Genomic DNA, 27,118 nt, shown 5'->3' on the forward strand with positions numbered 1-27,118 from the left:
TTTCAATACACCTTCAAATGGAAAAGCCAAATCAAAAATTTGAATTGAAATGCTAAATTAATTTTGAAAGATTCTAAGTAAATTTTGATAGGTTAGGTTAGTATTAAGGTTTTTTCCTATGTTTTGTTTTTATAATGCAATAAATGTTATTTTAATTGCCTAAGCATTTTATTATACAGTATGTTAAAAAAGGCATGTGGTAAGGAGAGAAAAGTCCTGTAAAAATGATTGAATGTTCAAAAAATACCTAAACCGATTTAAAGGAAGTTTTCTAAGATACTGGTTTTGTTCTGACTTCTTCCTTGGCTATCTGCTCATCAAGGCTTGCATCTCACTTGTAGCAGGATTCATTTATGCAAAATACAGCTTACTGAAATTATCAGATTATTATTTTTGGTGAAATTATTCTTTCTATCTTAAAGAAAAATGAAAGGTTTTTCATTGATTTCCATAGTGGTACTTTTGATTTTTTGCATGCATAAACTTGATAGATATGTTTATCTGTTTTATCTAAGCTACACGTCTATACAGTCTACATATTTTTTGCCAAGTGGTGCCAGCCGCACGTTTTTGCATGTGCACTTTATATGAGATGCATTTTCTCTAAATTCAGAGCACTTAATTCCTGACTACTGAGAGATCCAAATGTTTGTAGCTTTATACTTCAAGTAGTCATTTATGCTGATACAAACAGCACTTTGTGCAGTTGCTTACAACTTGAAAATAACCATAAGTGTTTGGAATTAATTACTTGCACATTTTAAAATGCAATTTGTAAATCACATAGAGTTTGAATTCACGAAGCCTCAGGCACTATCTGCTATCAAATTACAGCAAGCACAGTGATGCACTAAGATTCCTGAGCACTAACTCTCTCAAATTAACTCTCTCAAAAGCATGACATAGAGAAGGCCATGGCCAAAAATGATGATAAGTCCAAGGAGGCCTACTCACTCTGGGACCAGCTGTGTAAGACCAGACAGTTTATATCCTTCCCTGCCTGCACTCACCTAAACAACGTGTTATGCTTTACTATTCAACAGTCTGGGTGCCTCAGCCTGAGTGCCTATTGTGACGAAGGAAATTCCCTAAGCACATCCACATCTGTCAGAGAGCAAATACTCTCTGTTTCAGGCTGTTTTCTGTGGTCTTACCTAGCTGACTAATGTTCTCTTTCTGATTCTGTGTTAGCTTGACTTCTTGCAAACCTCCTCAGAATGGTGTTGTAAATAGATTAAAGGGCTATGCATCCCTTTGGGCAGATAGCTGTAACGGTCTGGGTTCCTTTGATTCTCATTGGTAATCACAGTGTATAAGTTTAGATTTTTACATGTGGTTGCCAGTAATAATAAACTACATTTCAGCTGTAAAATTCTGTTCTTTACAACTCGAAGATTATTCAAGGGCTCTGTAGCCAGAACAGTGAGGAGTATTGTATTTACCATTAGTATGTTACTTAATGTCAGTATAAACACAGTGGGAGATGGTATAATTGAGGATGCTGTCATAACAAAATTTAAAAGCAGCAGCTAGTATCAAAGAGATATGGCTGACTTAGGATTTTGCTCATCTTGCTGATTACCCTGCATAGGAAAAATCTGCTTGCTGGCTTTCAAGAATACAGGTGGAACTGTTGTGTTAGAAACTGAAACTTAAAAGTGCAGGTACAGGATGTATGAAGTTAATTTGTTTTTCTTTTCTGGGTTGGATGATGATCTGAAATGAAGTGCTAGAAAGTTATTAAAAAAAAAAAAAAAAGCAAAACCACCACCACCATCACGACAACAACAAAAAACCCGTAACTAACACATACACACACACAAACACTGGGAAAAAAGAGTAGTTTTAGATATAATTCAGTAAAAAAAATTCTACTTTATGATTTATTATAGATTTACCTTAGTTTTCAAATTATTTTAATCTTTGAATGTATTATGCACCAGACAATTTTACTCTGATTCTCAGCTTTATCCGTAGTTCTTTAATTTTCACTTCCTTTCTCCCTTTCATTCCTCAGAGGCACAATGGCCCTTTCAATATGCACTGTATAAAAAGCCAGAAATTGAGGACGGAATCACAGAAATGGCTTGATTTTACCAACAAAAAGAAATCTTTAGGAAAGACTATCTATTCTAGCTCTATTCCTTAATTTTAAAAAAGAACAAACACTTATGAATATCAAGGTCTAGAAAGTAAGATACGAAATTTAATGAAAAGACATGACCTCCCCTGAAAAATTTCTGTGCCAAGAAATTAAATCAATATGGTTTTGATAGCTGAGGTTATGGTACATTTGTGTATGTCAAAATTTACTTTGCACGTAGAAGCATAAAGATAGATACTTGTTTGAGCCATTCAGCAGCTTTCTCTCTTATTTCTAGTAAAATTAATGCTCTATACATTACTTAAACATTAAAGAAATTATTCTGTTTCTGCCTTTCTTCCTTTTATTTCAGTCACTTATTGGCTATTTAGCCCCTTTTAATAGTCTTGTTTTTCTAATGTCCAGACCCAGTATTCTTCTTTCTTTTATTCACAAATCCTTTTTTCCTTCAAATCTTCCTTTAAAATACGTTTTCACTGACAGGCTTTCAATTATGATTGAGAAGAGAAGACCTACTCCTACCCTTTTCTGTTGTCTTAATTAGCTGTTCAGCTATTATCCTAATTAGGCTATAAGTTGCTTGTGTTATGCACTTTGCCAAGCTATGTGTTTTTGAATCTCCACATGCACTTATAGTATGCAAATAATGATAGTAGCAATAAGTAAGGATGATAAAACAGATAAAAATAAAAAGCTTCTCTTCTGATCCTTCTGTATAGAAATATTTTTAATTACTATTACTTTGGCTTTCGTACCTACCTTATCAAACAGCAAAAGCCACCTGATGAATTTTTAGTTTTTTATGTCAATAAATTGCATGGATGACATATTTTCTTGGGGGCTTTTAATTATATGTTTTAATATCAGATACTGCTGATAATCAGCTAGTTTTTAAAGCTTTTAGTGAAATCTTACTGAACAAGGAAAATACAAGACATTTTCTAAATCCTTTGACAAAATATTAAATAACATTAAAGATTTAGGAGAAAATTCCTATGCTTTTTATTTAATAAAATTGTTAATAATCATTGTATCACAAAGAGTCTAACTGTGTTTCTGTGATTTTGTGACAGTTCTTTTTTAAGCTTCTTCTGTACAGACATTTGCTGTGCCAGGTTCTCCAAATCGACTCATAATAGGTGTCCCTGCTAGCCTTCATTCTTGTTTGGCCTGGTGCTGAAGTGACACCAAAAAGAAAAAAAGTCAGAAAACTCAGCCCAAAAACCTCTGCTGCTTAAAGGCCACTCCATTCACTTGGCTATTCAAAATATTCCAAAATATTCCATTCCATTTTCTTGGATAAGATTTTATTTCTGTGTATGCATAAATTTATGAGTCCTAAGTGGGTAGAGAAGAGCTGGGTTTTCTAAGGCAGAAACAAGGATGGTGCTTCACTTGTTTGAAGTGCAGCTTCATTAGTAATTGACATTCTGTTCGTCAGCTGAAGGAGCTTGTGGAGGGACGCTACGTGGGACAAGTGGAATTATTTCAAGTCCACACTTCCCTTCTGAGTATGAGAATAATGCTGATTGCACCTGGACCATATTGGCTGAACCAGGAGACACCATTGCTTTGGTCTTTACTGACTTCCAGTTAGAGGAAGGATATGACTTCCTAGAGATCAGTGGAACAGAAGCACCATCAATATGGTAAGTCAGAGATCTTGTAAAGATCTCACTTCCTGTTTTTCTTTTTCTTTTTTGGTCCTATCTGAAAAGATATCAGAGGATATTTAAGATATTTTCTACCTGTTAGTAGTGACCATTTTTAATGCTTTTTTTTGGTCCCTTTTTTTTGGTCCATTTTTCTTTGGTCCCTTGATCCCTTTCACCTCTCAGAACTGAAAAAAAAATATAGTTTGCTTCTGTTTCTTTCCACATATTTGTCCTTCCTCTTATTTTCCTCCATCTGCCAGAGTAAGGTATCTTATCAGTAAGCATTTAATCCATGTTACATATTTGAACTTGGTATAAGGGCATTTTCTGATGTTGTGTCTTGAATGACATATTATGCTATTCTACTTCAGCAATGAAAGTAGTGAGCAAAGGTCAGCCTGAGTAAAACAGGAATATATAGACAGCTAATAGATGACATCTTATTCTAAGTGGGCTGTAATTCAGTCTTACTACATGCATGCATGTATTGCAAGCATTAGTATCTTATGTTAGCTGATGTTAAAACTGTTTGCTTAGCAATATTAGGGATTAGTAATTCTAATACTAAATCTACATTCTCTGCACTAAGTAAAAGATGATAGTTCTGCCTGTGGAAATGGATTAAGTTGTGGAACAGTTTGTATTATGATTTCTTTGCAGCCTACATATGCAGGTTTTTTATCCTTTTCATCTCTCAGAGTGTCTTGTGCTTGACATATGCACCATTGCTATAAAATTTAGCCTGGAAAAATGTAGATCTTCTCATAGATGACTGATGGTTATTATCTTCAGAATGCCTTTCTAGAGATAGGAAGCAATCCCAATATTATTTTGATGTCATAACTGGCTAGACAGTGCAATATATTAATAATTGTTAAGTTCTAGCTAGCACCTGATCTTTTGAAAGTCTATCAATAAAAATATGTGGTAACTATACTTGGCAACTATGTAAAAACTTTGGTTTAAAGACACATGTAGATCAATGTCACTGATGCCAAGATGATTTTTTGCCTTGTTTTTTATATACTTTTTATATAACTTTTATGTGTCCTCATTATTCTTAGCATGCATATTTGTAATTCTTTAAGTCTGATAACTTAACATAGTCCTAGTATTCTGTTAGGCCAGGAGACCAAACATCCTAAAGGCCTTGGAGTATGAGGCTGGAAAGCCCTATGCTATCTTTGGAAACCAAGGTCCTCTCTAGAACATATCCTGTAAACTGGAGATTTGGTCCATCCAGGGGGGGGATTCCATGGATGGGGGAATGTTATGCAGGCCTCCCATTGGGGGATCCTTGTTAGATATGCTGATTTGTAAGGTATATAAAATTGTATACGTATCTATCATGTGTGTGCATTGCAGCACATTCCACCTTGGCGAAACGGTGCACTGTAAGGATCCTTATTAAATACCGAGGTAAAAACCCTTATCCTTTAACCATGTCTGGCTCTCAATTTTTTAAGATCAGGAAAACGCATCATCACAAGAATCACTCTTTAACATTTCCACATGAACAAAAATTGTGTAATGGCAGTCTGTGAAGTAGCTTAGTATGAAATTAAGTGCTCATGTCTGTCTGAAGTACAGTGTGTAAGTACCCCCTTGCCTGTCACTCATGCAGGCATCCACAACAATCATCAATTGCAAAGTTTTCTTCTTAAGGTTTCTAAACTTTAGAAGCTGAAATCTTGAAGGGGAAGAACTAATGCAATTTTGCTACAGAACATAAAAGTACGTCCATTTGATTTTGCGTAAGGGACTCTACTAGACACTTTACAACAAATTTGTGCTTTTGATTTCTGGTAATAGATGAAGTAGAATATGAGCAGAAGGCATTGGATACATTCTGCATTGATCTCATGCAATATTGATCAGCTTTACATTAGAACAGAGATATAATAAGATATTTCTCCTACAATTCAATCTCAATATTTTTCTTGTTTTCTGTGTTATGTTGGAGATCCTTATTTAGCACTGATCACCAAAACCTAGATTTATTATGTGTTCCTAAGATCATAAAATCATAACATGAATTGGATTGGAAGGAATCTTAAAAGACAATCTGGTAATATCCCTCTACTGTTACCAAGGACATCTTTAACTGGATCAGGTTGCTCAGTCCTGACTTTGACTGTTTCTGGGGATGGACATCCATTACCTCTCAGGGCAACCTTTTCCAGTGTTTCTCCATCCTCACTGTCAAAAAATGTCTTTTTTATATGTAGTATAAATCTACTCTCTTTAAAATCATTACTCCTTGTCCTATCAAATCAGGTTTTGCTAAAAATAAAAAAAAAAAAATTAAAATAAATAAATAAATAAATAAATAAATAAATAAATAAATCTGTTCTTCTCTTTCTTATAAACCTCTTTAAAATACTAAAAGGCTTAAATGAGATCTCCACAGAGCCTCCTCTTTCCAGACTGAACAGCCACAACTCTCTCAGCCTTTTCTTGTATGAGAAGTGTTCAAGCCTTATCATTTTTGTGGCCCTTGTCTGTACTCAGTTGAACAGCTCCATGTCTCTCCTGTGCTGAGACACAGAGCTGAATGTTGCACTCCAGATGGGGTCTCACTAGAGAAGAGCAGAGGGGCAGAATCCCCTCCTTTGCCCTGCTGGCCATGCTTTGGATGCAGCCCAGGACATATTTGGCTTTTGGGGCCACTCTGTGTGAGTTCATGTCCAGCCTCTCACTCACCAGCATCTCCAAGACCTTGTCAGGGCTGCTCTCAATCTGCTCATCCCCCAGCCTAGACTGATAGAAGGGGTTGTCCTGACCCAGGTGCAGCATCTTACACTTGGTATTTTTGACCCGTGTGAGTTTTGCATAGGCCCACTTTTCAAGCTAGTCCTGATACCTCTGGATGGCATCCTATCCTTCACATGTGTCAATGTCATCACACATTTTGGTGTCATCAGCAAACCCACTGAGGGTGCCCTTTATCCCACTCTCTATGTTCATGGATGAAGATAATACGAACAGTACTGGTATCAGTGATACCAGTGCAGAATTAGTACAGGATCACTGTTGAAATTCTGGAGAAGCTATGGGGAGTTTTGAAAGAAATGTTTAAAGGATTATTGGAAAATTTGGAACGAAGCTACACATTCAGCTATATTTAAGCCAGAACAGTTACCATAGCGACATTAGAGCCATGCTAAATGTAGTGCATTCTGAAATATGCTAAAATCAGCTGTGTGTTTAAATGGGAAGTTGTTCCATACTTAAAACTAATGGTCTAGGGGCATTATAATCTAAAAATGTTACCTTTTTTTGGTAATTGCTCCCTTTTATTGTATCTGGCATCATGTCAACAGCTTTAGACATTAATTCTGTATTAAGAGTCACATATTCCATTAGCATGGTCTGGTAATTAGGATTGTTTTTTTCCTTTAAAGGAATACTTGCTGTAGAATAAGTGAAAAAAACCCACTTCTATAAGTTCTGTAAAACCTAGAGAGAGCAAGAATTAAGAAAGTAATTTCAGACTGATTATTCTTTAGTGTGTTTTAGTGTATGATGCAATATGTCTGGATTACTCTCTCAAAACATATCAGCAGGTTTAGAAAGAGCTCCATCATGATAGCAGTAAAAACGGGGTGAATGTGTTTTTTTTAATTAAAAGCAATGGAAATACAAGAAGTGGAATCTAAATGCTGAAGGAAAGTAATCTATCTATAAAATATGTATATAAGAGATTTTATGTTATAGTAATTATATAGATTATACATCTTACTCCTATATAATAGTAATATTTTTATATTACTTATATGCCACATGTTTCTAAACCTTCTGTAAGATGTTCAGTTAATTTCCATTTTATATAGCCTATTGTTGGTTTGTTTTCCAATGCATTGATAAGGAAGAAGAGATTTGTTTACCTTTTTTTATTTTTTAAATAATTTATATGGTCCATCCTAATGGAATTATTTTATAAATGAGTTAAAAGATATTATTTATTTTATGTACGTGATATGGTTAGAAGTTCCAAAGATATTTAAGGTTCATTTGTTTGGGGATTTTTTGGTTTGTTTTGGGTTTGGTGGTTTTTTTTTTTTTTTTTTTTTTTTTTTTTTTTTTTTTTTTTTTAATTAGAGAGTAGTTATATAGCTGTGGCTCTTGAATGAATATAGGTGATCACATTTTTAATTCTGCTTTGAATCAAATGAAGTGTCAACAGGCTTAAAAAGAGGAACATCAGTGCAAAATGAATGTTAAGGACATAGAAAAGGCTTTTAAATCTGTAAAAGAAGTAGAAATATCAGATTGTAGGTGAAAGAAATCTTTTTGAATTTGAATAATTTTCTTAGTTTGCTATTATATAAAGAGTTTTAGACGAAAAATACGTTTATTTTGAGTTGGTAAGCTATTGTTTGCAATGCCACAAACAGTACTTGTAGGAGCATAACAGAAACACTGCCTGTGCCATGTGAGCAGCCCATCTCCAAGTTCACCAAATGGTTGATCTTTTGGGTCTGAAGGGCTTCTTTGTTGTTAATTATTAGAACATTTAAAAAAAAAATCTGAACATTGAATATAACTTTCAAAATGCTTCCAATCATGCCCCTTTACACCTCTGCATGAGTTATATGGTACTTATAATTAAATCAAGGTTGGATCTAATGATAGTATTAAGAAGTATCTTAAATATCTTAGAAATCCAGACTTTAGCTGAACACAGTTTTGAAATAGAAATTACTTAGGAAAAGCATCTTATTGAAAATCTCTTAGTCTTTCCCAAGACTCCTCCTTGAGATGGAATTTTGGGGTATTTTTATTATTATTTGTAGGTTAGGCAGAGCTGGACAATTCACATGGGCATAGATAGGTCCAACTCAGGCTTTTTCATGTAAGTGTGGGTTGGTCATAATTTTTACAAGATCATCAAATTATCTTAGACTGTAATACTGTGCATGAAAGGTGATTATGATACTAAGAATAATTCTGCAATTATGTTTTTAATGTGGAATCCTAATTTTGAACAAATTTTGTTCATTTTTTTCTTTGACCTTATAATACTGATTTTATCTTACTGTGCTCTAATTTAAACCCAATTAATACCCATCACATTTTTGTCAGTATTTACCAATGCAGGAGAATGAACTACACTTCATACTTTTTAGTCTAAATTAATTTCCTAATACTATTTAAAATTACCTTAAGGTTATTCTGACTTTCTCATAAATAATTTCAATACCATAGTGAAAGGCCATAAAAATGTATGTGAATGTGAGAGCGATTTGGAAGCAGCACTAATGAATTTCTATAACCTTGGCATACAATTTGACATAGGTACCTAGAGTCATCTGAAACTCACTTCTTGTTTCTGTGTTAATGAATTACTCCTAAAACAGCTGGATACTATTTTGTGTTTCTTAGCTAAATGCACCAGTCCAAACACTCAGATATATTTCAAATAGTAGGATTTCAGGTTGCAGGTTTTTTGTCCTGTTTATAGATATATTGTTATCTTAATAGCCAGCCTCCTTGTGAGAGGCCTATAGCAAGGTAATGCATGAGGTAATGGAGTGGTCTGGATCACCTTTTTCATAGACACGTATGGCAGCAGATCCAGACATCTGAGCTGGGTGTTTAGGTCAGAATTGCATAATTAGACAGCTAAAGAGCACCATCTATTGGTTTGCTGTTAGAAGATGTATCACTCGTGGATCACCTTCAATAAAGTAGTTCTACACCAGAAAAAGGCTTGGGAGATACCTGTGCCAATACAAGGCACTATTTTTTGTTTCCTTCTCCATCAGGTGAGAAAAGGTATGACATGGCCATGCAACAGAGGGAAGGCAGTTAGAGTTCAGCTTTTTCATTTGAGGAAACGATTAAATTTTTATTTATTTATGTGTGATTGCTTACTTTTCTAGCCTCTTTAGAGGTTTAGATCATGACCATTACTCCTCTTTTCGTGTCGCCAGGGAAATTCTGCAAAGTTATATGCTCGTCTTGGAGTTACTAGTAAAGGGTTCTCTTGCTGCCTACTAGTTTTTGGAAGCCCTTACCTTTCTCTAGCTTTTAACTGGATTTCCCCTATTATGTGTTTTAGTTAGGAAACCAATAAGTATAAGCTTCTCTACTGGATAACCTGTCCACCTGTTTTGTTATGAACTGTTTTTTTTTTAGTAAAGCAAGTTGGATATTGAGTTTCATTTTGCAAAGTTTTCAGTTACTATGTAAAAATTACATAATCCATGGCACGAGAAAATTTGCAATACTGTTATCTAGCACTTGAACTCAACCTATTAAATATATATAGCAACACAAAAATGTTTAAAACTGATTTACCATAGAGCACTATTCCATTCCAAACCCCCAAAATACATTGGAAGGACAAAGAAATTTTAAGGTGAGTGGCTAATGTAGATTGTGTGACTGTATGAAGAGCTTTTTAAGACTGAAAAAATATAGTAATCCTGACAGAACATTGCACAGTTCTTAATTCATATTATGTTTATTTACCTTATTAGAATGAAATCTCTGTTAATTAAATATTTGTTTACTAACAAATTTCTTCCATACATAATTCATTTAAACTCATGCTATAGCAGATATCATCAGAAGGGATTTACATATTGAAAACTGATTAAATGACAGAAAAATCCCCCAAATAGGTAATATGGCAAACACTGTGCCCCTTTAAAAGGCTCAAAGGAATACATCTTTTCCCCATCTTCTGAGTCTTGTCAGTTGCTGCCTTTGGTACTGATGCTTGTCTCTCCGTGTTTCTCCTAGCTGTTTTTTATTGGCAACACCTATGCTCCTGCTGCTCCCTTTGCTCCTGCAAATGTGGCTTATTTCTGCATCCTCCCTCAGCATTTCTGCTGTGTTAAAAGGTTTAAGTTAAAAATCTGTTAAAAGCTATCCCAAAAAAGAAAGGAAAACTCATAGTTGATCCTAGTTTCTGGTAGATAAAGAGTTGAAAAACATATACCACCAAGTACTTTTTTTAAAAAAGTCAACGTGTTTTAGTCATAATCAAAATGGTGTATCAAAAGTTTGCAAACAAAGTGCTGAACTTGAGTTCCTGTAGAGTTGTGGGATCTTGCAGAGTATGTCTGGCTGGTCTCAGAGGTGTTAACCACAGTCTCAGGAAGGATTATCCCCGCTCATATGTTAGGGAATTTATACAGAAAATTGGCAGTGTTTTGCATAGGACATCAGCTATGTATACTAAACATGTCATACAGGCAACTGGTGTACTCTAGTTCTAAAAGTATTGCTCTCCAGAGTCTTTTAAAATTTCCTGAGTGGGCCAATTCTTTTTTTTCTTTTAAAGCAGTTGCTAAACCCAAACATACGCAGATAAACAGCTTCTTCACTCCATACTCTTTTAGATAATAAGGATTAATAAGCTGATATCATCGATTATATATCTTGTACTTGGCTATATTTATCAAAATCATCATGTTCCAAAATGGATTTTCTTCAGGCATTCAAATGCCTACTTGAAAAAATGAATTATCCACAGTTGTAAGTAAATTGTTAGGAGGCTTGGGGAAATACAGTGAACACTACTCAGTATCTTCAGAGTCTATGAAAATTAAAAAAAAAAATAAAAATACTGTGGATGAGACACATAGTGAACAGTTCATCCCCCCTGAAATTTATGTAGGAGAAAAGATGAAGCCTGACTATGGTTAAGAAAGCAAAGCTGCAGGGAAATTGGTATTTTAAGACAGGGATACATTTATTTCTACCATACTGGGCATTGTCCTCCTTTTGCTTTCAGCATCCTAGTGGCATTTTTTTTCTTGATTGTTTTGATACGGAGGAGCATGTCTGGCTGTGTTTATTATTATTATTATTATTATTATTATTATTATTATTATTATTATTTAAATGTAGTATATATTGTATAAGGAGATGAGCTCTGCTATTTGCAGTGATGATCTTGCAGTTTCTAACTGTTGAAAGGGCTGTAATGAAGAGAAGAAAGAAGAGTGTAAGTAATGATTTCAAAAAAAGGTTAAATTGCAGCATCCAAATTTGTATGTGATTTCTGAGTTGCTGTCATCGCAGTGGAAGAAAGGAAGTGTTGGAGAGAAAAAGGACCATGGTACTTCTTCCTATTATATGCTATGTATATATATATATGTGTGTGTATATATATATGTATATGCACATTGAGGTTAATCTGATTTAAAGAAAAAAACAAAGAATGATTGTATAGAGTCCCATTGCAAAGACAAATCTCAATAAATATGTTTAGTTTATGATAATATCTCTCATAGAAATCTTGCAAAAGTTCTTAGGCTTGTATTTGAAGAAAGTGTATCTGAAATACATCACTTTTCTCTCATCATTTTTTCTTTCTAAATAGTATATATAAAATACATATTAGTATCTGTATGCATAAAAGTATGTTGAAGGCTTTGCAAGGATTTTGACCTTAAAATAGATAGGAGAGTAAATATACTTCATGCTAATAGTAGTGACTGAACTCATATAATCTCTTGCTTGTGTTAGCTGTAAGGACACAGAGGCCACTTAGCTGTTAACACCAGCATGTGAGTTGTGTATGATGTGAGAAATACAGAGATACTAAATTGACATTTAATTCACAGAACACTATTGCTTTCTTTGCACCTATTAATTTACAGCCTACTGTGCTGAAGAGGCATAAAGGCTTCATTCATAGCACATCACAAACTGACAGGAACATAAGAGTGAGAGAACTCACTTAAGGAAGCACTGTGACCCACAGTATAATTTTCTACTCCATTTAAAAGAACGTGAAAAAGCACTAGATTTTTTTTTAAATTAAGTATGTGAGCATGGTTTAAATACATTAGAAGAGAGCTCAGATTGCTTAAAATACCACTATTTTACTATCTTTTTAAATAGATTTCATAACCCTGGGGATTCAGCGTGCTCCTAAAATATCCTTCTCTTAGGTCTATTGCATTATTCTAGAATATCTATAACATTAGCTTCATTTACTCACAAAATTCTTGACATTGGATTCAGGAAAATATGTTTCAATGATGAAACAGTTCATGCCAGTGTGGTCAGATTAGAAACTTTTCTTCGAGTTATTTTTGAATTGCTAAATTTCTTGGTTTAACACAGTATATATCCAATGCAGTCAACCTGAACAGTAAAACAAAGACTTCTGGAATGTTACATTAAATTCTTCCCCTCCCTCCCCTTTGGCCATGCAGCCCTACCAAGGATTCTAGGTTTGCATGCAATAATCACAGTAGTTCTGAAAAAATCACACCTACTCACTTGTTGCTTCGCGTATCTGTCTCTCAGGCCAGCCCAGCGTTCGGCTGGACCACCCTGCTAGCTCTGATACGCCCCAACAGTACCTTTGCATGGGTCTTTGGCTCCGCAGTACCTTTGCCTTGGCTGTCACGGCCGTGGTTCGAAAGAGGGGACACTCTTAAGGCTCAGGAAGAAGGTTTTATTCGGGGATCACAGGGGCAGTCCCTGGTCCCAGGCCTGTGCCTCAGGAGAGTGACCCAGGGCCTGGTTTGCAGGGGGTTTTTGTTCACCAGAAATCTCAAGGGGGGGCACAAGTTACAAGACCAATGAAACAAAGCCAGGTGACTAATGCCAAATGCAATACACAACATTAACAAATCAGGTAAATTGGGGTGGGGTCCTCGGAGATCCATCAATCACTGTCTGACACCTCTCCGAGGTTTTGGGCCTGGGAGATGATGGGCGGGGAGGGGAGATGCACTGAAATGAGGGAGAAAGACAATGGGATGACCGAAACTCCAGGCAGAGGATTAGGTTGCCTTGGAAACTCTTATCAACTTCTGATAAGAACATTCCAAGACAGGAGCTTTACCTGGCTAGGGTTAAAGTCCAAATCACATCAAATTTACAACTAAAAAACCTATGAAACAATTCCAGCACTCCCACACTCACTGATAAAACAAAAACAAAATAATAAAAAACCCGCAAAAAAACAAAAACAAAAACACCAAAAACCAAAAAAAAAGAAAAAAAAAACCCCAAGCAAAGCCACCTCCCCCCCAAAAAAACCCCAAAAAACAGCAACAACAAAAAAAACAAACCACCAAAAAATCCAAACCCAAAACAAACCAACAGCCTTGCCACTCCCCATAAAACAGCAACCCAAGAAATTCACAAGCAAACAAAAAACCAAACCAACTGGAATTTAAACTGGAGCTTTCCAATCTATATTTCTTTTGAGGTCTATGTTATTGCATGAGAAGGAAAAAGTTTAATGGAGAAAATCTTGCTGCTAATGTGTATCTACATATAAATATGACGTCTCAAACCTGTAGAAGTAATACAGTTCAGTTCATCTGGTCAAATCACAATTAACAAAGATCAATATTGGGACTACTAGATCAGTCTGGATAGCAAAAAGACAGTTATTCCCTGGACCTCAGACCAAATTCTAGTTTTGACACTGGAACCTAGTTTAGCAATAATATCAGAAAGGAAATCAATCATGGTGTAAATTTACCCTGGCATGGGTAGTGGCCTCTTTTCCCATTAGGATCAGTGAGGGTGAGGAATGGTAATTTGCCAAACTGCTCTTTTAAAGTACTGTAGTTTTCTACCTTATATTTCAAATATGTTACATTTTAATAATAACTATTGCCATTTTCTAAAAGATATAGGGGGTTTTAATACATCCTTTTTGACATATGCTTTCAAACACCCAAGAATATGAAAAATTGTACAGTAGGAAGTAACATAGTTGAATGTGTTCTTACTTTCCAGCATATAAAATTATCTCATCAATTATTCATCATGTTTTAAGACAAGAATAGAATTTTACAATGTAAAAATCAAATATGAATATAGGTCTGTTTTATTTTTTTCCTGGATGTACTGAAAAGTGCTAAAACGTTGCATGACAACTAAATAATTTGTTAGTAGTTTGGGTTGTTTTCTTTCCATCAATATATACCAAAGTAGACATACTCCTCCAGAAAACTCTTCCTGAATTTCCACTGCAAGTTTTTAGGCAACTATCCATTATTTTGTTGCATATTTTCTCTGTTGAGATCAGTGATGAGATCTACAGCAGCTCAGAGTAAACCTGCCAATGAACTGTTCTTACAGTTAATAAATACCTTGGCCCCTGGTACCTCTGTTTAGTTAGCACACAGAATATATTGATTATTTCTTTGACTCTAAAAGAATGTTAAATTGAATTTAAATAACATGTTTATTGATGGTTACTCTTTTTTAAATGCCTGCACAGTAGGCTAGTGATTGGATTTAATGGGTTTTCTGCAGAGGTCTGCACTTAGAAGACTGTGTTGTTATGTATCTCTGGTGTTTTAAAGTGGTAGTTGCAGCACAGAGAGTTTAGATATGGTGTGTAGTGGTGACTGAGATATTGTTTCTGTTTATCCAATCTCCCAGATGGACAAGGGAGAAGACAATCAGTGGGGAAGGAAATTTTGGTGTGAATAAAAAGAAAACACAAGGATTTTGCTACTTTAGCCAAGCTTGCAGCAGCACCACAATGAAGAGTGAGAATTTCAAATCTAAACCATCTAAACAAAAAATGGAAGTACTAATGGTTCCTTTTTAAACAGTGGATCCTGATGGGTATATTAACTGAAAAACTATTCTGTATTCTGATAATATTGGCAAATTATTCCATCCCACTTTTAATGAAGCAAGGATGAGAGACAGAAAAAAATTGCAAGTTTTTCTCACCAGAACTCATATTAGAAAAAAATCATTTGATTGGTGAACCTAATACTAAATATTTTGATTCTAAACAATACAGCAAAATATTATGTGAAGATTAATACAGTGCTTTATTTAATTTTAAATTTATGTGAAGTGTCATGTAGAGATATACAAGGAGGAGACTGACCATATGTTTTTATTTTGTATTCAGAGCTTTTGTAAATAAGATATTGAAAGAAAGGCTCTATTTCTGGTATTGGTCTATATCAAGAAAAATGACACATTTGTTTTAGAACATACACATTTTAGCACCTTTGCCATGAAATTAGAGACAGGATCAAATCCCTGGAAAAACCATTTAGGAAGTAACATGTTAATTAATTCAAATAACTTCAAGTAACCAAACTGTGTATTTAGTTACATCACCACAATAATCAACAGCTATCTTTTTTAGCTGACTGAAGTGAGAGTAGTGAAGTTTACAATGCATGCAAGAAGAAAATTAGGATGTATTCTAGCAGAGCATATATGCGGATTTATTGGACTGTCATTTGTCGTCTTCCTGTGTACATAAAAATATCATTAATATTACAAAGTTCAGCACTCAAGACTAAAGAATGCCATCTTTAGTTTGAGCCACTAATACATAAAAGTTGACATAGCTTTTTAATTATGCCATCAAATGCTCTTATTTCTAACCGTGAGACTGAATTACTGTTTGTTGTGCATTTAAAGAAACTCATGTCAGTAGAACTGCTGCTACATACATTGAGATAAGTTGTGTGCATTATTTGGGATATTAAAGGAAAATAAAGGAATGTATCATGATTAAAAAGAATTGAGTTTCTCTTTAAAATCTGGGTCTTATGCGTGCCTTATTCATAGAGTTGCTATGTCATGGTAACTATTATCTTCAGACAAGATTTGCACAAGGTTTTGCCAATATTTTGGTCCTCATTTCTCATAAAATTGGGTTCAACTCTTTCAGCTCTTCTGTCAGCTGCAACTGCTTTGGTTGAACCATGATGATTATTTGAAGACAGTCTTATAAAATTAGACCAGAAACAAAAAGAAAGAAAGAGTAAAGAACTTTATTTGTAGTTCATGTGCAACTCACAGTGAATGAAGTGAACAAACTGACTCCCAAATAAGGGCTTTATGGATTCTAATATTCATATGCAGGGAATTTAATTTCAAATCAATTATGTATTTATATAATGATTTAAGATAATGATAAACTTAAAAACTGAAAACTGATGCCAAAAACTGACTGATATAAGAAATGCTTGTCCTTGTAACCTCAGGAGTTGTAGCAAATGAAGAGGGTGCTCAAGCCCTTCATGTAAGCCCCTCTTACCTGGTTCTCAATACAGCACTACAATGAACAGGCCTTTTTATAAGTGTGTTAAAGAGGTTTACACAAACCAGTATTAGACCAAAACTGGAATTCTGGAGACAGAAATTTAAACTTGTTCGCAGGTTTAAAAGGATGTTTGAAAAGGAGGCCTGTAATTAGAAAAGAATTTGAAGATGCTTCAAAAATGGATGTTTGACTCATCTGAAAGCAGTTTCACAGGTAAAGCTATAGAGCATCTAAATGCATCCATGAAGAGAAAACACCCTATCATACCTAGCTAAACAGACCAAGGAATCTATGGCTAAGACAAAGAACCAGAATCTATTTCCACAGTTGAAAGAAGCAATGGCTTTGTTGTTTTAGCATATTTCAGAATTGACTTTGAATTTTCCGTCTCCTCATCTCTTAAACTGAGATTGGATGTGTGTCTTAAATTAGTAGTGTAATGAGGTATAAATTATTATGTACAGCCCAGGGATAATGTAGGATTTCTAATTTTAATGTACAGAACCTAGATCTATAGAATGACTATACAAGAAGATATTCTAGTAGTTTTTCTTCTATCTTCTTTGGGATGAAAAAAATCCTTCTACATAGCAAATCTTATATTTAGTATTGAAGGTGTGGGATTCCAGAATTTGGCACTATTTACAAGTAGAATTTCTAAAGATGAGGGTTTTAACTCTGCTCCAGCGGGCAACTATCAAGAGAGATCTTGGCTTCTTAGAAACTGGTGTACAGGTTTTCATAATAAATATTTAGAATTAGAATGTTGCCCCATGGGTAGAGATATGGTAATAATAAAAAAAAAGATAGTATGTTTGCTTCAGCTGCTGTGTTTGAAATCAATCCACTGCAATCCCACTGGGCTGGATAAAGCTCTTAAAAATGTTAATTTTTCTGTGTACAGTAAGTAGCAGTAAAGCCCTGCAAATCTTCATAGACTTGAGAGCTGAATTAATGAGTTTTATTTATATTTGGGAATTATCCACATTTTAAATGGTTCTATACTGGGAGAATCTCAAGTCATTGTCAAATTTTAGACACTGATGATTGGTTTACAACAAAGAAGAATCTATTCTTTTAAAAAAATGCATATCAGAAGACTGAAAAGAAAGATTATGTGTTCGATATGAAAATATTAAAAACAGTTTTCTGATCCTGTTTGCTCCAAACATGGATATTGTTTAAAAAACTTTCACTTCTCCAGAGTGATAACAGTTTCCTGTGGGTTCAAAGTATATTGAGCAAGAATATTTTTTCATTATCATAATCTGATAAATTCAGGCAACTGGTATGAAATTCATATTTAGGAATAAGACATGCTCATTGTGTTTACCTGCATAAATGAAACCACAAAAGTTCTCCACATGAACAGGAACGTTTTTTTCCAAGAAAAATACTACATAACCCCTGATTTAGTGTTTTCCAGTCCTTCAGAGTGTTTCGTAATCTGTTAATTATCCTTATTGTTAAAAGACAGCACCGTATTTCCAAGCTTCCAGGCATGCTTCAGGTTCCAGTCACAAAGTTCTGTCTTTCTCTACATGACTGAAAAACTATTACCAGTTCCCAGTAAATCCTTATGAAGTATAATCTCACAACTTCCTCTTTGATAATATAAAGGAATCAGGTTTATTAGTTTTTTAGAAAATTATATGTAATTTTTTAATTGTTCTTGATTTCTTTTCAAAATCTCTGCAAATATTTTTGGCTGCAAATAACATTGTGAAATTAAAAAGAGCATTACAGAAGCAGATACTTGTTTTTTATTTCTCTGCCACCTGTTAAGCAGGTTATCTATTGGTCCCCATGTCAGTATTTGGATTTATTTACATTTTTTGTGGTGTCTTGGGGGATAGCTCAAGAATATTGCTTGAATTGTGAAATTGACCCAATTGATGTAAAATAGAAAAGAAGGATAGATATATGAGCTAGTTTTCTGTGAGTTTTATCAAGTTTCAACTGGCCAATCTTACCTCTTGACAACCCAGAGAGCCACAACAATTCTTGTGATCAGACTTAGTCAGGAATTCTAGCAAAAGCAGTAGAAGAGCTGTGCCCAGTCAATCATATTAGAATTTGCTCCCTTCAAGACAGGTTGCAGACAGCTCCAGTCAAGTGAAGTGAAGGATCTCCCTTCCTTGCCTTGGGATGCATTTTTGTAGGCTACACTTTTTGATAGGCTCCTTCATGAGAATCAAGAAAAAATGGCTCTTTATCTATTTCTGGGATGAATTTTCACATTATTGTTTTTGGGATCTCATTCCATTCACTTTAGCATTTACCAGTATAAAGCAAATCCAGCTGCCATTTAGGGTTTTTAAAGGTAGGACAAAGAAATGAGGATAAATATATTGAGAGCAGATCCTTGCAAAATATGCTCAGAAAACAAAAGATCCTTTTTGAGAACACGAATTTGTATCAAATAGAGAGGTAGAAACATCCACAACCGCATGGACTTGACTGTTCTCAGTGTTGAACAAAGACACTCTATCCTCAATGAGCTTTTCATGAGACACTAGAGGTCTAGTGGGAATTTGTCTAATTTTGTGGCTGAGAGGCTGTCAGAGGGTTAGAGGGCAATACTGGAGAGAGCAGGCAGAGAACAACACCATGCCACTCACTGCGTGAAGTCTCAAATTTTTTACGGAGCAAGCATATCAGGTTGGGTACACAATGGAAGGAGCTGTCAACTTCCTCAAGGACAGAGAGGCCCTGCAGAAAGACCTGGCTTGGCTTTCCTCTCTTCCACCTCATGCTTGGTTTTCTGCACCTTGTATTTAATGACTAGGAATATTCCCCCTGAGTGTCTTCAGCTTAACATTTTACACTTTTCTGCATTAAATCACTGGCATGAGCTGTCCATGATCTCAGCCCCTGACAAATTTCTGAACAACCAAACCTAACTGCTCTTCTACATGTGGCTTGAATAGAGACAGCGCCATTAACTTCTGTCATTCAGCTGTGGAAGTGCAGAATAACACAGTCATTCCTTGCTTATGACAAGTGCTTGACAGTCTTGTGTGTAGCAGGGAGTTGTTTCCTCATTAAGGGCAGGTGCTCACAGAGATTATTCATGTTCAAAGCATTTCAGTTTCATGATGACATTCACATCAGTACAGATGGGTGTGGTTCTTCCGCAAAGGGCACCTGTCCTTTACAACAAACTCAGCAAAGTGGCAGGAACTGCACTTGTATTCTTATGTGACTCAGTTTCAGAATGCTCAATCTGACAAAAAAACACTAATGTAAAATATACAATACTGCATTTTATATTCACAGCTGGAAAATTAGTTTAAAAACTTTAATTGCTGATTTTGGGGCTGAATGTGGTGAAAGCTAGGTTGGTTTGTATTTCCTAGATATGGACAATGTGGATTTACTTAGCCTATAGAGAAGAATGAACTTTGAAAATATAGCATGACTACTATTAATTTTAGCAATATAGTAACAATTTCTATTTAAACAATTTCAATTTAAAAAATCAAAACTGCAATTTGATACAGCTTCATGTAAAGAATGAAGCCGATAGCTTTACCAGTTGGAGAGCAGTGCTTTTGTGAAGTTTGTAGGAGGTACTAAGCCTGATTTATTGGATGAGCTGTACAAGATCCAAAACCTTCAAAAGGTGTAGAGAAAGTAAATCTTGAAAAATAGGGCATGAAACGTTAATGAACAAATAATCATTTTTATTCTCAGCATGTTAGTAGAAATAGAGTACATCTGTCCCACCCAGCAGCTGCATCATTTTGAAGCTCTTGAGAGGGCTTGTGGAGGTGAGGAGAATATAAATCACAGATTGAAGAGTAAAAAAGTAGGCAAAGAAATAGAAATACAGTCAGAAAGTATCTAAAATTCATCAGTAAGGAAGGAATATGGGAGATTTTTATTCCAATATTTAAGAAGTAATAGAAACTGAATATCTGAACAGTTTTAAAAATTACTTGTTTTACATTTTAAGGTACTATGATAAAAGATTAATACAGAGATTGTATATTATTTTCAGAGTTAAAACAAAAATGCTAGTATTTTATCTTAGAGATATTTCCAGTAAAACTAGGGAGAAATTAAAATTTTCTTTGCCTAAAGAAGTTGAAGATAATTTTTGTAAACCAAATGTATCATCTATATTTATTTAATTTTAATACTCCTGTGTATTATTATCCTAATTAACTAGTTACCTTTAAAAGCATTGCCACCATGAAGCTATGATACTGGAAAACATCTCACTTCAACTTTACTTTAGAATTAAATGTTCTCATTCACTGATACAAACTAGTTTTTTTTTTTTTTTCTTAAAAGTATTCCTTTAGCAGTACTCTTTCAAATGACTTTTTAAAAACAACAGAAATCCCCATTCAGTATCTAATCATTGTATCTAATAATTAGCCTTAGCTCCTACAAAATAGTCCTTGCTGTGCTTGTTTTATTTTAACTGTTGACAGCTTTGAAGATCTCACCAACTCCCTTCTTTGATTGGGTTTTTTATATTACATTTAGTTACGACATGCTTCTGTGAGTACATTCTTTTAATCAGCTAAAATATGGAACTTCAGAAATCTTATATTCAAATCATACATATTTTATAAAATAATTATAAAAATGTATTATATTATTTATAAAAATTCTACTGCAGCCATTGCATTTCAATTGTTTTTTATAAAGCTGATTCCTTATTTACTTTATAATTTGAAACAAGTAACAAATGAACCCTGTTTTCTGACTAGTAAGCTTCAGCAGTGACTCAAAGGACTTAAATATGAAAGCATTACAAAGACTTCAGTTCTTATAAATCTCAAAAAGATCGACATTCTTTTATTGTCACTGTTTTCAGTTTTTGCAGGTTGATGCAAATTACTGAAGAGATATCCAACTGGCATAATCATACCTTATTTTTCCTCAGTGTAACATCTTTGTGGGTAGTAGTTCACATTATGAAAGTAGCATACCTCAGTTGAGTGCTGACCTCCACAGCTCTCTGCCTTTTTTAATTTCAAGGAGGCAAATCTATAGCATTTAGGGGATTTGCCTTTTTGGGTTCCTAGAGTGAGTATGATAAAAATGAATCAACCACTGAAACATGAATCTAATAACAGAAATTTGTCTTCAGTAATTCTGATTTTTTTAAATGGCTTTTTTTTGTCTTTTAATAATGCAGAATAAATGTAAATGTAGATCATGAGATTAAAACACTAGCATTGCTAATTCCAAATTTTATTGTTCTGTAACTCTGAATCAGTCATTTGAACCTCTGCTTAAGCAAGCCAAAGACGAAGTCAGCAGCAGTAGTCGGTGCAGTTCATGCTGACCAGGTGAAGTTCACTGCAAATTGTAGTCCGTGTGCTTTCCACTGTCTAAAATATGGAGAAAAAAAAGCCCTTGACATTTGGATTTTAAGTGCAAGCATGAATTGATTACGTATCTTCCCAATGATATTTTATATTTATATAAAAAACACAAAGCTTTGCAATGCATCATAGAGAAAAACGTAGAGACAGTAAAGATGCTTATTCAAGACTCCTCATATTTACATATTGCCAGCAAAGCGGTGTCAAATACAGATTATTAGTAACTTTGTATTTTTTTAAATTCTTGGAGTCTCTGGCAGTTTTTGATGATAAAATTTAACTCAAAAGAAAGCAGTGGCATTAAACAGTTACCACATTTTAGTAATCTTTCATTAAGAGAAAAAAAAAAAAAACACACCTATAAATATTACACTGGGTTAAGTTATCAATAAAGTACACAGTCCCTTAGTTTGAAATACAAGATATATTTAACATAGAAAACATAGAACCATTTCTGTAAGAAATTTTAAGCTACTTGTATCTTCTTGTCTCTGAATTCTTGAAATGAGAGCAGCTTGATATGGAATATTTTTTCGGGCTTTAAAGTAAATACTGGTATGAGAAGACATATAATTTCTCATATATTAAATATTAGAAAAGAAAAAACTAATGGCTAGTCCTACTTTTTTTTCTAAATTATAGTCTTTTTTATTATTTTTTTTAATCTACAGGGTTTAAAAATGTCAGAAGACATCATAGATGAACAGTAAAGGTGCTTGTATGAAACTTCAGTATATCAAATTCCTCATAATTTTATCTGTCTTTATTGGTACTTCCTTTTTTGGAACTGTAGAATGACTTGATTCAATGGTTTTATCAAGTAGTAGTATTTACTCTCCACTACTTTTCAAACTGCTACTCCTATTTAAGTGTGATCTGTCAACAGACCAGGTAGCTAAAGGAATTGGAAAAGCATGTGTTTCTGCTCTGGTTTATGTTCAAATGTAATTACTGGCAGATCTTTACTGAAATGCTGGAAAAAAAACTCACCCAAAATTCATCTAAATTACAGTTTTAATTCCTTTTGAGCAATGATAAATTTTGGTAACTGGAAAATAATTTAGCCAAAGGCTTCCTCTGGCCAAACAGGGGCTTTAGAGTGTAATAAAAAATCAGAGCCATATTTCATCCTCTTCTTTTCAGGGATAACAGATTAGTGATTTTTGAGCTGTATTGATAGTCATCTGCATACCTCTAATTTGGTGACTATAAATAAGCATTTCAGTGTGGCTAAGGCTGACTATGGGTAGGGCCCAGAGCACTCCCAAGCACCCTATATATGATTTCACAGAAACACAAAATCACAGAATTAACACAGAATTAGCTTAGAAAAGACCTTTGAGATCATCAGGTCCAATCTATGACCTAATGCTACCTCATCAACTGGACCACAGCATTACATGCCACATCCAGTCTTTTATTGAACACCTCCAGGGACTGTGACTCTATAACCTCCCTGGGCAGCCCATTCCAATGCCCAAACACTCCTTCTCTGAAGAATTTTTTCCTAATGTCTAGCCTAAACCTTTCCCTGCACAACTTAAGATTGTGTCCTCTTGTTGTGTCTCGAGTTGCCTTGGAGAAGAGATCAACCGCTCGTGGCGACAGCCTCATTTCAGAGTTGCAGCTCTCAGTTAGATTCTACAACATGAAATGTGATCTTTGTGATCAACTTTTCCCCTCTGATGTCTGTAGTATTCTAAAGTGAATGAAAAAGAGCTGAACTCATTTAAGCTCTATACTTTATATAAAGAGAAACAAATAGAAATGTTTTCAAAATATGCAATAGAAGGAATATATCCGCATATCTGAAAGACCCACGTCTATTAAACTTAGACAGAAACTGTATGTTGCTTTGAACACAAGAAGTAAAAAGAGTATATGGGAGGGAATGAAGAACACAATTATGGAATTCTGTGAAGGAATATACTGTGATGTTTTTCTAGAGTTCTGTATCTGTGACAATATGTTTGAATCAAGCTGAGAATAAAAGAATTTCCTTACCTCTTTTCAAGGGACAGGGTTCTTGGCTGCTACCACTATCTGGTTTTGTTGCTTTAGTTTTGGTACTTTTTGGGTTTTATAGTTATGATGGAATCACTGTATTTAGATTTTCATCTGGTATTCCTGATGCTATTCTGGTTTATGAAATACTGACATTAGTGACTTTTGGTGAATATTCTCATAATATCTTTTATTAGGCTAACTGCTAGTATTAGATAAAATATACAAACTTGTGGGTAATAATTCAGATTGAACAGTAAACATCATAGATTCATCTTCCAAGTAAACTGCCTGGCCATGGGAAGCAATGAGTTAATTCTTTGTTTTGCTTTGCTTGTCTGTGAGGCTTTTGCTTTCCACATTAAAGTGTTTTTATCTCAACCCAGGAGTTCTCTATATTTTATCCTTCCCATTCTCTCACTGACTGCACTGGTGGGAGTGAGTGAGTGGCTGTGTGGGGTTAAACCACAACACTCCTGAATCTGTGATGCTTAGTATTCAGTCTGAATTGATAATTTTAGATTCCAGACTTGGCTTTAGAAAGTGTCTTGAGGTTCTTCCATGAGAGACTTGACTGTAGAGTATTTTTGTTGTTTAAAAAGGAAAATGAAAATATTCTGCCATTGCTGACTTTGCTCATCCGTTATCTGCATGATGATTCCTTCCAACCTGGTATTCTATGATGCTGTACTTTATATGGCTAAACAGCATTTGAGTACAGCTATTCCAGTTTTTATGGACTACTTTAGTCTCAAGGATAGTGGAGGAACTGAAGATAGGATGTCTAAGAAGTCACATCGAAAAGAAAAAAGTGTTCATTATCTGTAAGATTATTACTAAAATGCATATAACTGCACATTCTTTAAGGCCAGCAAACACCAATTAAATGCTTACTTTATTACTAGCCACTTAAAACCAAAGGAAAATTTAAACCCACCTACTACAGCCCCCAGTGCATTGTGATAAGTGATATCTTGGAGGCATTCCCAAGAAGGAATTTCTGCATACTTCTAGTCAAAGAATGAAATACAAAAACTTGTCTCATAAAGCAAGAGGGATGTAAGGCAAAGGTTTTTGCCTGGAAGTTTCACGGTGTCTGCTGCAGGACTAGGGCATTTCCATTAGTAATGGATGTACAATCAAGGGACTTCGAGACTTGTCCTAGGGGCAGAAAAAGTCATAGTACAAATCTGTCTTTTCCACTGACTTCCCCTTGACTGTTAAATAAGGGTTGTCCAAAATGGAAGTTAGATGCGTATTTAGGATTCTTACACAAAATTTTCAAATAATGCTTAAAAAAAATAAATAGTCAAACCCTGAACTTTGCAAAGGTGTTTAAAAAATCAAGTATTTAGTGATGGCGTATTTGGTATTTCAGTTCACTGACTTGTATATCTCTGTTATAGTGCATCATTTTCAATAATTATAGCAAGTGTTTATGAGAAAAATAATGAAAATAAGCAAGAAGAAGTTAGTCATATGTTAGGTTATGCTTGTTACTAAGAATATATAGAATGGTTTCTTATAAATCTCACAAAATTGATTGAGGAAGCAAATTCTGTTAGGCTTTTCTTATGCTTTCACATACAAATTACTTTGTAAGATTCTCTCTCTTTTACTCAGAAAAAATATTCAAATATCTCATACTGTGCTGTTGATGAAAATAATTTATGTAAATCACGAATATTTTTGGTTCATTTTGTCAGCATTTTGAGTCCCTCAATGTGAGTGGATGTGGCATGGTGCTGGAGAGTCCCAGCTAGGTCTCACTACATGGACCATGCCGAGAGCGATTGCCCCTGGGCCAGATGGGGTACAATTCTCCCACCAATCAGGGATACAACAGGGAGGAGATTTAGGATGGGCTCACAGTATGAAAACCAATAGGAAAGACAGTGGGAGTGGAAAACGTTACATGGACCAATGGGGCTTTGTGGAATAGGGGATGGGTTTGGCAGGGGCTCGGGACAACAAGGACAGACTGGGAACTTTCTAGAACCCAGGGCAGGGATTAGGGAGGATTGACATTTATGTAGGTGGGGTAAAAGGCAGGTCTAGGGAGTGATGGACCACTGGGTGAGGAGGGAGATAACCTGGGCGATATCAAACATATCAGGGGGGAAACAGAGATGATCCTTTGGGAAAATAACTTCACAATAACTTAACAAAACCACACCACTACATGAATGTTTCTTAAATCCCACTGGTTTCTTCTCCAAATAAGGGGAAAAAAAATCAAAATCAAATTGAAATTCAGGTATGAAATAAAAATGCAGAGCGGCTCCTCAAAGCAAACTTTCTACTTTTTATCTGTGATGAAAGAAAACATAAGTTTCTGCATATTTTGTTTTGATTTTGTGAAATAATGATATGAAGTGAAGTCTTCTTGGTATGATTTTGTCTTTTAACTAACAGTAGCTATAAATGCAGACACTGAAGTATTTGTCTTTGAAGCCTCATACTAAAACCACAAAGATATTTCAAGTACAAAGAGCTGTACTTGTGCACCCACCTGACTGTCTATCTATATTGTTTTAATGTGTAGTATTCATAAATAAAATGATGAATAATTTATCTCCATCTGCGCAGACAGATCTCAACACTGTAATCCTCTGTAACTGTCAACTCTGTAAGATAATGTTCATGCTGCAGAGCTACTCCAGCAAAATTTAACTCAACTTTCTAGGTCTTTAAAGATAACGTCTCGTGAGATAATATTTTAAACAAGTACACCATAATGCTTAATTGCATTATCTGTCCAGAAAAATATTTGAAGTCAGAATTACAAAATGCGGCTTCATTAAATGTATGTTCACTTAAATGCATCCTTATCTGATGAAAGAGCTTGCAAGTCAATGAAATTTTGTATAAATTTTGTATCCACCTGCCTCTGGTGGTATAACTAACTAGATTTTTGATAGGGTGAGAGAGTTTTATGTATTTTCTTAATATTTAAGTTGAATTAGGTATCATGAGAGAAACAAATTGTTCTATT

At 34.7% G+C, this 27,118-nt stretch overlaps 1 protein-coding gene across 1 annotated transcript in view; it reads left to right on the forward strand.

Annotated features, from left to right (window-relative positions):
* Positions 1–27,118, forward strand: part of CSMD1 (CUB and Sushi multiple domains 1) — a 1,076,561-nt gene that overhangs the window by 563,365 nt on the left and 486,078 nt on the right. The window contains exon 5 of the mRNA XM_083857383.1: positions 3,546–3,753. Within this exon, the coding sequence (XP_083713509.1) occupies positions 3,546–3,753 (208 nt within the window). The remainder of the gene's footprint in view (positions 1–3,545; positions 3,754–27,118) is intronic.

The sequence above is a fragment of the Zosterops lateralis genome (genome assembly GCF_965231275.1).
Source record: "Zosterops lateralis genome assembly, chromosome: 3".
Taxonomy (NCBI): domain Eukaryota; kingdom Metazoa; phylum Chordata; class Aves; order Passeriformes; family Zosteropidae; genus Zosterops; species Zosterops lateralis.